The following is a 17,097-nucleotide window of genomic DNA, read 5'->3' on the forward strand; positions in this document are numbered from 1 at the left end:
TACTGCACCCAGCAGGTATCTGGGCATAGGGTTTGCCCAATTAAAGTTGGCTCTTCTGTGAGACTAATCCTAGCAGAATCTTGAGAACTGCCCAATGCTATTTCTTCCAGAGTCCATTTTCTCCAATGTGCCTTTAGCACCTTCCTCCACAACTATGAATGAGTGCACTTTACAAAGAGTGGGCAGATAAGACCTCTGAAGTGGATTCCGGTGCCCTCTAGGTAGAGTGAATGATAGAAAATGTATGTTTCACATGGTTGTCTCCTTTCCCTTGAAGCATTTCCAGGATGACCAACTGATTAGACAATGCGGAAAAGACCCAAGTCAGTTTAGGAATGCAGCTTTACTGTGATGCAGACAACTCTTTCCAAGTCAAAGAGTGAAGCCAAGGGGGATATATATATATATATATATATATATATATATATATATATATTTAAAACATGACATAGTTACTTATTCAACATCATATTTGTCATCAGAAGCATTTCTGCCATCTCTTGATTTCAAAAATAAAACAACTGAAGTTCAGCTGAGGTTCTAAGCTGTAACAGATACTGACTTCAACATATCAACAAGCAAACAAACTAAGCCTTAATCCTTACAGCAGTCTTTCAAATTAATTTATTAAAGGACCATCCATAAATATTTTGAAATAAAACCACATTTTTAATATGTAAAGAGTGAATTACAAATATGGGCTAATTCAGGTTTGAGTAAATGTGCATGTAAAATTATATTTTCTGTACAAGTAAATGTCATTATGGAGAATACAAGCTCCTTTATATGCTGCTGTCATTGGGATACAGGGAAAAGATATATGACTACCTGAAACTAATAGGCTTCAACCTGTTTCAGCATTTCTTCTGCTTCAATGAATCCAACATAATGTAACTAGGTATAGCGTGCAGCAAAAGTAGCCAATGTAATATTCATTGCAACCATAGATTTCCATCTCATACATAAAAAACATGGATGAAGTCACATATTTGCCAAATCAAATACAGAAAAAGCCTTGGGTATCTACACCAGATGCTGGCCCTAGGTTTGTTTGTGCACAAGTAAATGTCATGACATAGGGGTTTTGTTTTCAAAGACAGTAGCTTTCATTACTGGGCTCTGTCTATTCCCGGAGATCAAAATTACCTAACTCATAATCCATTTTCAATTATATTTCCTTTTTCTTAGGCTGAATCATCTGTAAACTTTTTGCTGGATTTTGTGGGTTTTTTTCCCTAAATGCCTCAAATAAATGCCCAGGAAGACAGCAAATTCTTGACTGTAAGTGGTCAGACAGCAAGAATGAAAACAAAAATCCAACTTCAACAACAAAAATAATAACCCCCCTACATTCTTAGGGTTACAAGAGGGACCAAATTTGATTGCAGAGAAAAAAGAATTCAAGTGGTATCTAATCCCATACTTATGAAAAATTAATATGCCATCAGAGGAATCACAAGTACAGCTAAGATTAATGAAAGGCGCTTAAAAAATTACAAGCACACAAACTGATTTGATTAAAAAATAATCTCACTGGTCGTCCTGTAATATTCTTCAACTTATCCGCATCTATCCTGTCAGATGGTTATGATTAAAAATAGGTCAATGGGAGGCTACTGATAGAAATCACATGCAAAATGCACATGCAGTGAATAGGAGTGGGAATGTCCAGACAATTTAAAATGAAAGAGCATTTAATAGGATAAAAGGGGAGGGAGAGAGGACAAAATTCTAGCATCTTACCAGAGTCTTTACTAGCTTTTTTGCCTTCACTAGTGTCTCTCTCACTTGTGTCTTTATCATCAGCAACAGCCACTGATGTGCTTTTAGCAGACCCTTCCGTATCTTCACCCTGTTCTTCTGTGGATAAGCACAGAGGAGAGCTAACTTAGTGACCAGTTAACATCAATTAAAAACACAGCCTTTAGTAAGAACAAAATCAAAGGAAAAGGGAAGGGAGAGTGAAGGAGAAGAAGAATGGCACTTTCAAATGATTTGATATGAATTATGAAAAATGTGCAATATTTCAGATTCTATTCAGAAATTATAAATGTGACTTTATCAGACCCTACAGTGTTCACCACCATGACAAATCTAAAGCTTCTCACTTGGCTCTCATTGGCTAGAAGTGATCTGTATAAAAATACACACACACACACACACACACACACACACACACACACACACACACACACACACTCCAAAATATTGAGCAACCCCCTTCCCCTCCCCCCCCAGTGTAAAATAATTTTTAAAACCAAAAAAGAGAAAGAAACTCAAAAATAAATCCTCTTAGCATAGTGGTATCTTGCTAATTGCAATATGTAAGTACTGTATTAGGTATAAACATTTGGCTTTCTTGGAGAACTCTCAGATTTTGTCTCCAGGGGGAGCTATTCAGGATAAATGATACAATTTAGTATATTGCTCTTAAGGAAGCCGTGTTACCCACACCTCACTTACGTGTTCACACAAGCTAGATTACATGGAAATCTTCACAGTAACTCAACCCTATTTAATTATTCTGTAAATCTTAGCTATGCTGCTACTGGTGGATTAATCTGTTTATGCAGTTAGCTTCTATGCTGGGGCTATGTAGCACTAATCCGTGAAAGGCCCACTGTTCCTTTTCATTCTGTGATCATTTGTCTCTCACTGTGTTGATGTCACATTTTAATGAATTTTTAGCAATCTGAGTAATGCCAGATAACCAGACTTGCAACTCCCTACAGCATGGCATGCTGTTTTCACTGCAGCACAAAAAAAAAATAAAAATAATATTTCCCAGTTTAGGTAGGAATTATATAAATTAGAAGGTGAAGGTAAAATAGGATTTGAAGCACCAGGCTGCTCAATTTCATAAAATCTTTAATGACCATATAAATTAACCCTGGAAAGGCAAAAGGTCACAGACACACATTTGCATACACTCTTCTATTCACTTTTGATAAGCAGAGCTTTTATGCAGGGAACATGATACAATTAACCCTTCAGGAACCGTACAAAATGCAGCTACCGACATTTTAAGTGTCAAGCATTAACTGAAAATTACACACTGCATAAAATTTTCATTGTAAATGCTATAGTGATTGAAAGGGGAAATAGTGGCCCTCTCCGCACCCCATGTTTTATTAATAACATTCTGACAAGAGAATGAAATATCCTCTGTCATATGGAGCAGCTGAGCACAAAAAATTGCTACTTAGTGCCTTACTTGCCAGCCATGAAACTGTATGTCTAGGCAAGCAACCCTGAGAAAAACTACAGGAGCAAAACTCTCCACAAAATCTTTTTTAAATTAGAAAAGAAAAGAATTTTGCTGCAATTTTAAATTAAAGGAAAAAAATATATCAGAGCGATGTGTTTGGCACGGACATGAGCGGGTTCAATGCCAATGTCCATTTTAAAATGAAAGAAAGGCCGTCACAACTTTTAAAAATAATTGTATACATAAAAATTACCAACAAAATGGAAAAAGTACTTCTTGCTGCTTTAGTCTCTCTCCCTTGCCCCCCTCTGTCAGTGATGACTGCTAATCAAACATGGTAGGCATCTTAGTCACAGTTGGAAGTGAGGCTGGCTTTGTAAGGGTGGCAGGGGAGCACAGTTTGGGATGCTGTGAGTCTGTGATCATGACTGGATTGGGCTGTGTTAATGCCAAGTGCACACATATGAGGCTCATATCCAGTGTCAGGCCCCATGGCCTAAAACTGCCTATGGCAATTCCTTTTCGACTCATCCTTGGGAATGAATGCAGTGCTTCTTTTAGTAGATTTACTGGCCTATTCCCCCTGGGCTGGAAAATGAAGTGTCAAAGTGCTACTGAGTGTCCTTATCTTGAGGGGACATAAAATTGTACAGGCTATCGTGGCACACATTAATAAACCATTGTGTGTGTGTCAGGAAAAGAGCGAGAAAATTATGAAGGTACTAAAAGAAAAGCTACAGTATCATCTGGGTCTCATCAGACAATTTTTGCAGGGTGCTCTCCTGTTTTTCTGGTATGTGTTTTAAGTGTGAGAGAAATTCCCAGACATGTTCTCCTATACATCATCGTGGTGTCTGACCTCAGCCTGACCCTGGCAACAGTTTGAGAAATCTAAATGTGAACAAAGACTCTGTGTCAGCAGCAGAGAGAGATTGCGGGATAGACTTTCCCCATCAACTTAATCGCAAACAGCAGTTCTAAGGCCATAACTTTACAGGGCTCCACCAAGCCACAAACACATAACCTTTAGAGGTGAAACTGCCCCCCCCCTCCACCCCCACCTCCCTTCTGTGATTTTTCTCAGTCCTCTGGTACTCCCTTTGATGTAGCAAGGCAATTAGCTCTAATGTTCAAGTACTGCAGACCTGTTTTATGGTTTGGAAGGTGAGAGCTGTTTATTACAGGTAGGCTCCTGGGGGCCATAAAGGCTTTGCAAATTTTTAATCATGCAAAAAACTAATCAAAATGTAACTTATACACACCATAAAAATTAATATCATTATTATGCACAGTATAAACTGTCTGCCTCAGCTTTCAAAGGCACTCACTTTTAGAAAATACATTTGGCATTCATTTCAGAAATATGTATGGTGTTCATTTCAGAAAGAAATTTCATAGATAAAAATTATAATGTAGCTTCTCATAGATTCCTTAGAAATAGTAGCAATTGTGTCTATGCCTGCTGTAAGCTCAAACTATCACTATGTTCATCAAAGGAATAAGATGAAAATACAGTTCTACTTAAAATAAATTGTAAAAATTAGGAAAGGGGTTAAATCCTGAATAATCCTTATGTTAATTATTGAATTTTATTATAGTGTAAATATTAGACATGAATGCCAAATTGTGCTACTGTCATACACATCTGTGATTTTCTGACTTCCTACAAATATCAAATTTAGCAACTTTTTATTGTTATTTCATATTTTAACCAAGAAGAATGCCATTCAGTTCTTAAAATGTGATAGTCTAGCTCAAAATAACAAACAGCAAAATGTAATATGGTGGCACTTTAAATTTAAGAGCAAGTCCTAATACTCAGTTTTAAATTTACATGAGTTCTACTTATATATTTTTAAAAATGTCAGCTTTGAAAATAGATAGAACATAGAAATCAACATACCTCAACAGTTTTAATAACACTTACTATGGTAATACGATATTTTTGTCACACCTGGTTTTATTTTATTCTAGACATTGAAAACTCCCTTTGATGTTGGGTCTCTTTAGTTTAACTATTATCAACTTTTTCCCTACAACTAATTTAGACTCAAATACAAGAAAACAATGCTAGTGCAGTCTGCAGTGCACAGTGTTAGAATCACGTTAAGATGAAAAATGAAAAAGGCTCCAAAAGTTACTAAAACTAGTTAATACTGCACTCTGGTTTATCAAGTGCCTTCTACAGCCTACATAGTACTAGGTTAAGACAAAGCAAATTACTCCATAAACATAATACAACTGTACAGATTATTCTGGCCTTGGATTTGAATGGCTTGTTGGAAAAGGAAGAACAAATAGTCTAAGAGTTCCCTCGATCCACTGTAGTCCAATGACACAGTTAAAGATGAAGCCGGAATCCCGGCTGGCCTCCATAGTTGGAGCGAATCAGTGTGGCTGACATAATCTTCTCCCCTGTGATGTGAGGATGCCATTCTGACAAGGTATTCACATCACGTCCATTTTGTCCTATTAGTCAACTGAAGGAGGCTCCTCTGTGGATCAGCTGAGTTTCCCATTTCCAGTTCTGGACAGTGAAATAGGTCTCTTTCAGTCTGCTAGGAGCTTCCTTTTATTCTATCCCACTCACCCACCAACAGCTAGAAGCTTCTCTTCAAGTCTTAAGAACATAAGAATGGCCATACTGGGTCAGACCACAGGTCCATCTAGCCCAGTATCCTGTCTGCCGACAGTGGCCAGTAACCAGGTGCCCCAGAGGGGGTGGACCAAAGACAATGATCAAGCAATTTGTCTCCTGCCATCCTTCTCCGGCCTTTGACAAACAGAGGCCAGGGGCACCATTCCTTACCCTCCTCCCCGCTAATAACCTTTTATGGACCTAACCTCCATGTATTTATCTAGCTCTTTTTTAAACTGTTATAGTCCTAGCCTTCACAGCCTCCTCTGGCAAGGAGTTCCACAGGTTGACTGTGCACTGTGCGAAGAAGAACTTTATTTTACTAGTTTTAAACCTGCTACCCATCAATTTTATTTGGTGCCCTCTGGTTCTTGTATTACGGAAACAAGGAAATAACTATTCTTGGTTCCTCTTTGTCTCCTTGGTCAATGATGAGTGATCTACTAAGAATGGTTATGGATGAGCCATTCACAGAAGGAGAGGGGAGTAAGATGAAGAAAGTTGTTTGTGACTGAGTGGGATAGGAGATGACAGTGTAAGTGGACTAAACATAATGTTGAATGAGAGAAACTCATTTGGCTTTGAGAAGATGACAAGATTATGGGATAGATTAGAATGTAATAGGGGTCAGATAGTCAGCATGCTCAACACCCACAATTCCAATTGAAGTCAAAGGGTGTTGTAGATACTCAGCGCCTCTGAACAGCAGGGCCAAGTGGGAGAAATAAAAATTAACAGGAGTTAGGAAAGGAAGGAGAAGTTAATGGGATGGAAAGAAAACAGAGAGAGAAAGACTGGAAGATGGGTGAACAGGAAATAAAGAACAGTATATAATGCAGGGAAAGAAAAATGAGGCGAAAGAAAGAAAAACCAGGATAAAGAGGAGAAATATGTATGGTATTTAAGAGAAATGAAATTTAAGTTAAGAAACAGGGGTTTTTGTTTTGTTTTGTTTGTTTATCTAGGTTACAGTAATTCCATTAATTCAGCAGGTATTTGCCTGTTGAGGGGTACTGTCCCTCGCTCAGGACCTCCCTCATCATGGCCTAGTCTTTGAAAGTCCTGTTCCCCCTCTTGGGGAAAATATGGCCTTCTGGCACAGTCTTTGAAAGTTCCCCATCTTGGGGTAAATACGGCCTTCTGGCACTTTCCTTGAAAGTTCCCCCTCTTGGGGTAAATACGGCCTTCTGGCCTAGTCCTTAGGTCTGCGGGCCCTTCTGGCCTCTGGGGCATGGCCATGGGAAAGGATAGGGGGACCCAGCCCTCCCACTCCGGGTCCGAGCCCAGGGCCCTATTGGCAGTGACTCGGTCCACTGCCTGCTCAGCGAGGGGTTTCTCCCCTCAACCCGCCGAGCACTCGGAGCTGTATTACTCCCTGCCCTGGGCTGCTTCCTACCTCGCCGCCATTCCCCTGCAGTTGCACCTCTCCACGATCTCTAGGGCCGGGGTTGGGATGGCAGCTGGGGCTGTGGCGTTGGTTCCAGCAGCGTGGAGCTGGCCTTTTCGGTCCTTCCCCTTTGGCTATCAGCTCCAAGTGAGTCGGCTTAGGGCCTTTTATAGTGCGGCTCACCAGTGAGCATGCCCAGCAAGGCCATGGGGGTAGGGCACTCTCCTCCAGCTGGACTCTTTCAGCCAGCTAAGCCTTGCCCGCAGGTTCATTTATAGTGCAGGGCAGGGCCGCCCCGTCACAATGCCAAACAATTAACTAGGAGAAAAATTCCCATCTCTCTCACTGCAGTTGTACTCATACAAATACTTCTGGAAATATTGGCTGTGTCTAGACTGACAAGTTTTTCCGCAAAAGAAGTTGCTTTTGCGGAAAAACTTGCCAGCCGTCTACACTGGCCGCTTGAATTTCCGCAAGAACATTGACGATCTCATGTAAGAAATCAGTGCTTCTTGCGGAAATACTATGTTGCTCCCGTTCGGGCAAAAGTCCTTTTGCGCAAAACTTTTGCACAAAAGGGCCAGTGTAGACAGCTCAGATTTGTTTTGCACAAAAAAGCCCTGATCGCAAAAATGGTGATCGGGGCTTTTTTGCAGAAAAGCGCGTCTAGATTGCCACGTACACTTTTCCGAAAAAAGTGCTTTTGTGGAAAAGCGTCCGTGCCAATCTAGACGCTCTTTTCTGCAAATGCTTTTAACAGAAAACTTTTCCGTTAAAAGCATTTGCGGAAAATCATGCCAGTCTAGACGTAGCCATTATGTATATTTCCTAGCATCCTTGAGCCTGTCAAACTGGTCTTGCAGAGCACAAATTGGAACCAGGATTATTTTTAGGTCAATGCGCTGGTCCAAGATTTTAGCTGTACTTTTATATAGTGGTCATTCTCCCTTCTTTTCAAGTGCATTATTTATAATTTCCTCATCTCGGATCTCAGATGGAAAATGCAAAGGAACAATCTACTTATAGTTTTACAGTCAGGTTAGTCTGTCTGACAAATTAATAAGTAACAGTTATCTATTATAAAGAAGGCCTCTTAATGTGACCTAGGAATCCAGTCCTGGAATCACAGCTCCACACGCAGTAGGTACAGATATTTCCAGGAAGGCCAGCTGCCTGCTGGGAGAAAGTTATTTTCTTTTTTCTTTTCTCCTCTCTCTCATTTCAGCTTTTAGGGCAAGGTGATTCTCCTCAAAGCGGGCCACTGCCTGATGAAGGATGTGATGCCAGTGAGGATGGTTGTTGGGCTTTCTCCTCCCAGCTTGGGTTTTCCACATCAGTTTTCTTAAGAAACACTTTCAGTGTGTCTTTGTAGAGTTTTTGCTGAGCACACGCAGGATCTCTGATCATGGGTGAGCTGAGAACAGAAGACTTGTTTTGTGAGAAACAAGCATCTGTACATAATATCCAGTCCCGCCAAACATGCATGAGAATCATTGCTTCAGTGCTGGTGACGTTGACTTCAGTGAGAATGCTGGCATTAGTGCAGTGATTTTGTCACTTTACACAGAATCGTCTGAAGGCATTGTTTATGCCACCTCTCCACATACTTGAGGTGCTGTTGAAATGTCATCCATTTTCACATCCATAAAGGAGCACAGGAACATTTGTCTAGTAGACTTGGATGTTGGTGTCCTGCCATAGGTCTATGAAAATGCAATTTCCCAAAGGAGGCACTTGTACACTGAATCCTATGCTGAATCTCACTGTCTGTTTTTTATAAAGTTGGCTAAAGCTTGAAGCAAGTTGAAAGAGCACTTTAATCTTCTCAGTACTGAGTGAGAGTCCTAGGCTTTGGTAAGCTTGTGCAAGGAAATCCAGTATGGACTGAAGATCATTCTTATTTTGCATGAGGATGACACAGTCATCAGCATACTGAAGATCAATAATGGATGCTCTGAAGAATTCAGACTTAGAGTGGAGACATCAAAGATTCAAGAGCCACCCGTCCATTTTGTTAGACGTCCATGCCATTCGGGGAAGGGGGAGACTCTTTAGGATGAACAAAAAGGACTGCTAAAATAGATAGAAAATAGGGTTGAGGAAATAACACATCCTTGCTTAACCACAGTTTTGAATCCATCAAGGCCATTACAGAGAACATTAATCTGATCATGGAGAAGCCTTAGTACTGTGATAATTTTTGGAGGGACGCCAAATCTGGCCAGCACTTTCCACGGAACTTTGCAATTGACAGAATCAAAGCCTTTGTCAAATTGATGAAGGGCCATGTACAGGCTCTGATTTTGCCACCAGGACTTTTTCTGAATTTGGCAGGCAACAAAGGTCATGTTAAAGCGACAAGGAGTCCTGTAGCACCTTATAGACTAACAGATGCATTGGAGCATAAGCTTTCATGAGCAAAGACCCACTTCATCAGATGCATGTTGGTTGTCTCATGGGATGTTGGTTGTCTCATGGGATGGTCTAAAATCAAACTAAGATTCTGGCAATATTGCCACAGCAAGCAGAAGTAACTGGTTTAAGAAGCTATGGACAAGATTTTTCCCTCTTGTAGATAGCAAGGCAATGCCGCAATAGTTTACACATTCCAACATGTCTCCTTTCTTAAAGATTTTAACAGTGTTAGCATTTCTCAAGTTTTCTGGAATCTTCTCATTACACTGGATATAAAGAAAAAATGTGTGGTGCTTCCTTACTAGTTCTTCACCTCCAAACTTGTAGACTTCAGTTTATATGCTATATGGCCCTTTTGCCTTGTTCTTCTTGGTTTGCATAATGGCTCATATTACTTCTTCGAGGCTGGGAGGGTCAGCAAGAGATTCTCTTTCATGCCATTAGGGTACAGATAAAGTTGATTCTCAGTTCAGGAGCAACTAAAATGCTCCTTCCATCTGGCTTTGATATCCTTAAAATACACTGACCCGTTTAGGAGTATGAATCGTAATTGGCCCTTATTGCCTGAAAAAAAGTTCCTTGTGTCATTTATCAGCATAAAGCTCAATCACCTTGGCCTTCTCTCAACACCACTTATTTCTGATCTCACAGATTGTAATTTGGGCTTCAACCTTGAGTTGCTTGTATGGCTCTTTCTTCTGCTGGTGTGGTGTATTTTTGTTACATGCAATTCACTTTTTCTAGTCAAGCAAGCCCTCAATCTCAGCATTGTTCTCATCAAACTGATCTTGGTGATGGTGGATGACATAACTAATGGACTCAGCACATGCTGTGAGAATGACGATTTTTAATCCCTTCCAGAAATTTTCATCATCATTAACTGTAGGCATAGCAGAAAACTTTTCTTCAAAACATTACTGAAGTTTCTTCTGAGTAACTACATCTTCAATGGACTTGATGTTGAATTTCTTTCATATTGACTTTGCCTGCTTGCAACACCTTGAGGAGATCTAGAATTTCATGATTGATCTAAGGCGGCGATGGTCTTTCCAACAGTCATCAGTTCCATACCTGACCCTCACGATGCAGACATCCCTCCAATCCTGAGCTCAGTGTGCTCTCCCTTTTGCTAATTGCTCAACTGGATGGAATATTTTCTGCTCTCCCTCCTACAATCTGAGAATTGGTTTGGGAGAGCCATTGTGTCTGGTAATGATGGTGGTAAATGTGTGAACATTTTATTTGGCTAAGTTAATTCTAGTTTAAACTGGGTAATTTTGCAGCTTTGTTTTTATGTTGATATTTCACCAAATGTTTTGCAAGAAGCAAAAAGCAGTTTATGAAGAGAAAAACCATTAACAGAGAACGTCAGCTGTTCAGAATGCAACTTCAGCAATGTTTTCCAGATGTGATTAGAGATGTACAGTTAATCATTTATTATGCAAAACCAGATCCTTCTCACACATGACCACTTCTAAAAGGCACTGAAGCAGAGAGAGTAGTTTTACTTCTCTTTTGGCTGACATTACAATTCACAATCTCCCATAAGCTTAGGGGAGGGAGAGTGTTAGTGTTCTCTGCCATAAGGACTAATAAAACTTAAAATACAAAAGTTTGCCTCATACGTACAGTATTGTTAAACATCACTGGGGATCTGAGCCAAAGTCCTCTGGAGTTAACAGGAGTCTTTCCCTGGACTTCCGCGGTCTTTGTAGCGGGCTCCTATTGTGTGCTTAATCTTGTCTTATGGAAAAGAACAAATAGGAACTACTGGTATGTCTTCTCGGTACCATTCATTATTTTATATACCTCAACTGTCTCTTCTCTCACTCTTCTTTATTCTAGTTTGTCTAAAATGGTCTATGCAGATTTTTATTAGCAGTTCATACCTTCATTTTTTTCTTCTTTCAGAACTCTCTGAAGTATGCTATTCAGAACTTATGATTTAACTTTCTGATTTTCTTCCTTCATCTCTCTTGCTAACAATACCTCCTGGAAATAGTGTATTCAGAATATTTCAGCTGCAGTTATATTTTGATGAAGACCAATGCAAGATAGTCTCTGCTATTTCCTAATCCTCTTTGACTGACTCATAGTGTTGACTGACTCTTCTACATTGTATTGTAGGCCCAGTCTATAATACATGGGAAAGTTGAAGTAAGATACGCAACTCCAGTTACATAAAATTATGTAGTTGGGAGTTGATGTATCTTAAATCCCCATCCAGACAGCAGAAGGTCGATGGGAGCAAATACTCCTGTTGGCTTCTCTTACTCTTCACAAGGAGTAAGAGTAGCAGCACCAATGGGAGCGCCCTTTGAGTTTGATCTAGTGGCTCTATACTATATCCTCTAAATCGAACCCCTGAAGATTGACCACAGCAGCATCGAACTTCAGTGTAGTGTGGACGTGATCCTAGTGATCCCCCTCCAGACTTTTTATTTCTGTTACAGTTAAATAATTCCTATTTTTTACTATGCATCTTCCCTTATTTTAGAGGTGGGGAACCTAAGGCCCAGCGACCAGATGCAGCCCCTGGTTTGCCTGGATACAGCCTCTGAGTCTCGGAGCTCCCCGACCAGCACTGGGGAGCCAGCGCCGGCACTCCAATCATCCTCCCCATCCCCCCGCGTGGCTGGAGAACATAAAATCTACTAGCTTGAGCTCCTCCCGCCTTCCCCCCCCCCGCCCCCGCCTCTGGTGTACGAGGAAAACGTGGGGAATGTCTTTCTCCTTCTCAATCAGTGAGCGTTTGGGTGTTTTGGTTTGTTTTTTCTTTGCTTCTCACTTGTATGTGGCTCCCAACTGATTTTTCTTTGGGTCAGTGGCCTTTGACTCAAAAAAGGCTCCCCACCCCGTCTTATTTTTTCTTCTTTGCCAACCTTTACGTTCGGTTCTATTCACATCATTTGGGCTGGATTTCCATTTTTAATGGATTTTGACCTGAATACACTCTTGCACCACACCTTGCCATATAATCAAATTACTTGTCTCTAGTTTTATATTTCCTATTTCTTGATGTTCAGTGTCCTTGGTAGAACTGGATGAACTATTTGCAGTGAATACATTTTTATACCACTATTTTGATTGTTTCTTTCGTTCGGAATGGTCTGGGAACAGAAATATTTTCAGAAATTTGCTTGTTCAGAATTATTTGACAAAATGTTTTATGTGAGCATATAGCAGCTTATGGACTCCTTACAAACTGTTCACTCCAAATATGGCTTAAAGTATTCAGCGCTCACAATTCAAAATTAGAGCTGCTTTAGCTGAGTGCTTAGCTTACATGGTCTTTGTTGTTCTTTTTGAAGACAGTGCAGAGCTTTCTAGTCATCAAGGTTGAAAAAATTGCATGTATGTAACAGTCTTTACCAAAGACTACTCCCAGATGCTTTCAAAATCTCCATCAACTAAACTGCTGTAATAGTCACACCAAACCCAGATACAACATGGTCACAATGTGTAGTACTTGCACAACCTAACTATATCTCTAAATCTTTAGACTCTTTAAGCAGGCTGTACAAAGTCAGAAAAAAAACCCATATTGAAACTGGTATGTTGATCCAGGAATAGCTGAATTGTACACAGGGCTAAGAACTGCTGCTGGCTTCAGAGGGGAGGAAGAAAACTCTCCTATAAGAAATTAGAGAGAATTAGGAAATGAAAGCAGCAAAGACAGAGACCCATCACCACCGCAAATAACTTGGATAAGCATCCAAACATTTGGATGGTTAAATGGAACCTTTCCCCACCACTGCTTGAAGTATTGCCTTAGATAAGCATTAGTAGATTTTATTTGTAATAGTGTGGCTTCTCTATCTCATTTTGCTGGAACAGTATAATACTGCAGTACACTGCAACTTTTAAATACTCGTAGGCTGGCCCTATGCTTGGAACTGATAGTATTTCAGAGAAGACCGTTGCAGAAGTTCTGGATTTAAGTATATTTCATAATCTACTATATATTTGAGAGAGTTTACCTGTCTAGGTGTCCGCTTGTTCAAGAACGCCTTCCAAATAGTAAGAGCTAGGACCACCAAATTCAGTACACAGTTTCTTCTTATCATAAGTAAAAGCAAGATAAGGGTCTGATTGTGCCAGGAAAATGGGATGTGCCTGGAATGGGATTGTTTCTCAGAAGAACATATAGAAGAGAGGTAGAATCACCAGGCAGATGAAAGGGGTTGGCTGGAGGTGTGCCCCACCCCGGCCTCTCCATCCAGGACTGCCACAATCCCGAGTCTCCCACCCTCTAGGCACCCATTAGGGTGTGTGGGGGTGGGAGGACTGAAGCGCCTTCCCCCTGGTTCATACAGAACAAGGGAAAAGTGTGGTTAGCTGCATTCCTCTCTCTGGCTGGGGGGGAGAGGGGTGGAGCAAGAGCAGACAAATCTGGACCAGGCTGTAAAGCTTGAGGGCCACTGTACCATGGAACCTGTGGGGAGCTGATGGTCAAAGTCAGTGGCAGAGGAGGCCACAAGGTACCTTGCCAATAGCTGTTGGCTCCAGGCCTGACAACAGTGGGGAGCAAAGAGGGGAACTGCCCCAGTGCCTGGCAATTCAAAAGGGCCCCGAAGCCTAGGCCTTTTAAATTGCCACTGGAGTGCCACAGAGCACATTCCAGGCAGCAATGAAGGCTGCAGAGGGGCACGGCACAGTCATGGAAGCACTGAGGATGGCTGCCCCCAGCTCTGACTCTTCTGCCTCCTGGACTGCAGAGTCTCCTTGCCCAGCGAGGCTGCTGGCTCCCCTGTTTGGATTTCAGTGGTCTGCCCACTTTGGAATGAGTCACTCTCTCTTTTTCTCCTGAGAGGGATGGCAGGGAGGTGGGAGTAGATGCAAATACTGTTCCACTGATGTGTTGTTATGAGGCCATCTCAATTGATTTCTGAGGGTCTTTTTGTGTAAAAACCTCCTCCTCGGCCTTTTCATGTGAGTGGGGATGATCTGCACCTATGTTACTAATCACACAATCCCTTACCATCACAACCCCTGTACTTCTTGCTGTTGGGTCCCAATCTTCCAAAGAGATCTCTTTTCAGTGTAAGGAAGATGTGTCCCCTTGGGGCTATTATTTTTCATTGGATGGAATCCATTATGACACTGGTTTCTTTGATGGAAAGATACTCAGTTTGGAGATGAATCTGCTCTGCTTTGATCCTATATGTCCTGGCTGCTAAACTCATGCATGACTTGAGAGAAAGGGAAACATTATACACTACAAACCACATTTGAAGCAAATTCATGCCTTATAAAGTCTTAAACCACAACAGAGTAAAGGTTTACAGAAATGACTGAGGATTTCACTCTGCCCATCAGATAGAGCTTAACAGAAGATGTATATTATTGATGCCCCTTATGCTAGTTTGAAAGTTTACCCCTTTGTGTTACTGAATTAATGCTGAACTCAATTAAATCACCTAGAAAAGTCTAGAAATAAAACTTATGCCAGAGATTCAATCAATAAATATAGCTACCTGATCTGCTCATTTAAGATTGGGCTGGTAAGTGCAATTAATGGGTATTAGAATAGGCAGTGCCTCTATCCTATTAGTAAACATTTTAACTAAATATCTAAGCTAATATTAATGACATTTAGTAATTATAATTTAGAGTTTTATCCATAGGACTTTCAAACAGCTAATAGTTGATTTACACACAGTATAATTCTAAAAATAAAATATTCCATGATTTATTATCATGGAGCTCAGACAGAATTGCAGTTGGTCAGCCATGCTATCTTTGTGTCAGCTTTATTTTTTTAATGAAACAAGATGTTTAAATCAGTGCTTCATAATGTAGCTTCATAGCTATCATTAGCCTGAAGAATGATGTAATTTAAATGGACTTTGTACAGTACTGTCACAGACAGTTTTTGCTTGAGTTAGGATATTCACAAGAAAAAGTCAAGTCTATAGAGAATAAAACTGTGGAAAGTAAAGTCCAATAGGCCAACACTGAGTACTTCTGAAATATGATCTCCCATTGACTTCAATAGGAGAAGAATATGGCCAATGACAAACACTTTGAGAATCACACCCAGAACATATATTTGCATAGAAATTAATATAAAATCACAAACTGGATAAAGAGAATTTTTACCAAGGCAAAAATAGATCCGAAGGTCAAAACCTGGCACTTAAACAGATCTATATTCATCATAAAGGCCCTGTCCTCCACACCTTTATGTATGTAACTATTTTGTATGTAACATTATACATGTGAAAAGTCCTGGAGATTTCAATTCATGTGTATAAAAAGATAAATATGCATGCTGTCATTTATGGGATCAGGATCTGAATTAGTAGCCACTAGTCAATGTTATTATTTCACCGGAAAAACAGTAATGTGAATTGAAACACACAGTAAATTACTACCTAAATCCTGAAAAATTACTGGAGTTTGTAATCATATGAGCAATGGTAACATAGGCACCTCCATTTAAAAAAAAATAAAACCTTGCTGATAATTAAATATTTTATGCATTTGATTTTAACATGTCCCTCCAGAACATCTGCCCAATAAGTAAATAAATGATTAAACAAATAAATACATATTTATTTATTTATTTATTTAAATAAACAAATAAATAAATGATCTATGCAGACTTCTCAACTATCATATATTTTGATTCAAGAAAAGAGAGTTTCATACAAACACAAATATTCTGTATGTTTCTTGAAAGAATTACAAGCAAACTGAGCAGATGATTTTTAGAATTAACATCCTATTTTATCATCTGGGGATATGTTTAACATTAACCAATATACATGGAAACACACTGGTCTTAAATGTCTATCACAACACCCTACAGCAGATCAGAACCTTTCCTATGTTCTTAAGAATGCTTATTTTGCAGTGTATTCTGGAAAAAAGTAGCCCCACCAAATGATTACATTAAAAACAGTACTTTCCAACATCAATTAATGCTTGAACATTGTGCCCTAAAATACTAATAATGCCTATATTTTATATAGCACTTTTCACAGTAGATCTCTAAGTGCTTTATTAAGGAGATGAGTATCATTATTTCCATTTTAAACACAAGAATACTGGTATAGAGAGAGGTGAAGTGAAGCCCAAGATTACTAAGAAGTGGAAGAGCCAGGAACAGAAATCAGGTCTCCTAAGTCCCAGTCCAGTGCTCCAGTCTTGTAGTTTTCTCAATAATCATATACCGTAGACTACGAATTTACCACAATTCAGGGCAAGGTTCTCAGCAGAGAAAGGTCTATCTTCTGCAATCAGCCATACACTCCTGACCAGAAGGAGGTGCATTGTCATGGAAGACTGGGGAAAGTGACCAAGTAATCCTTCCTACACACCCCTCAGCTGTGACACATACTTCAAAATGTTCAACACCAGAGTTAATTCTACCTCCTGCACTGCACTCTCTGCCAGACTGCCCCCAACGGACAAAAAGCAGCAGCTGCCTAATGTGTCTGAGAA

At 40.1% G+C, this 17,097-nt stretch overlaps 1 protein-coding gene across 4 annotated transcripts in view; it reads right to left on the reverse strand.

Annotated features, from left to right (window-relative positions):
• ZFHX4 (zinc finger homeobox 4) overlaps nucleotides 1-17,097 on the reverse strand; it is a 181,999-nt gene that overhangs the window by 24,348 nt on the left and 140,554 nt on the right. For 3 of the 4 annotated variants that reach the window (XM_075920494.2, XM_014577726.4, XM_089776221.1), the window contains exon 5: nucleotides 1,744-1,860. The exons of the other annotated variant lie outside the window; for it this stretch is intronic. In XM_075920494.2, the coding sequence (XP_075776609.1) occupies nucleotides 1,744-1,860 (117 nt within the window). The remainder of the gene's footprint in view (nucleotides 1-1,743; nucleotides 1,861-17,097) is intronic. 4 annotated transcript variants of the gene reach the window in all.

This window comes from Pelodiscus sinensis, chromosome 2 (genome assembly GCF_052426305.1).
Source record: "Pelodiscus sinensis isolate ZL-2025 chromosome 2, ASM5242630v1, whole genome shotgun sequence".
NCBI classification, from domain to species: Eukaryota; Metazoa; Chordata; order Testudines; family Trionychidae; genus Pelodiscus; species Pelodiscus sinensis.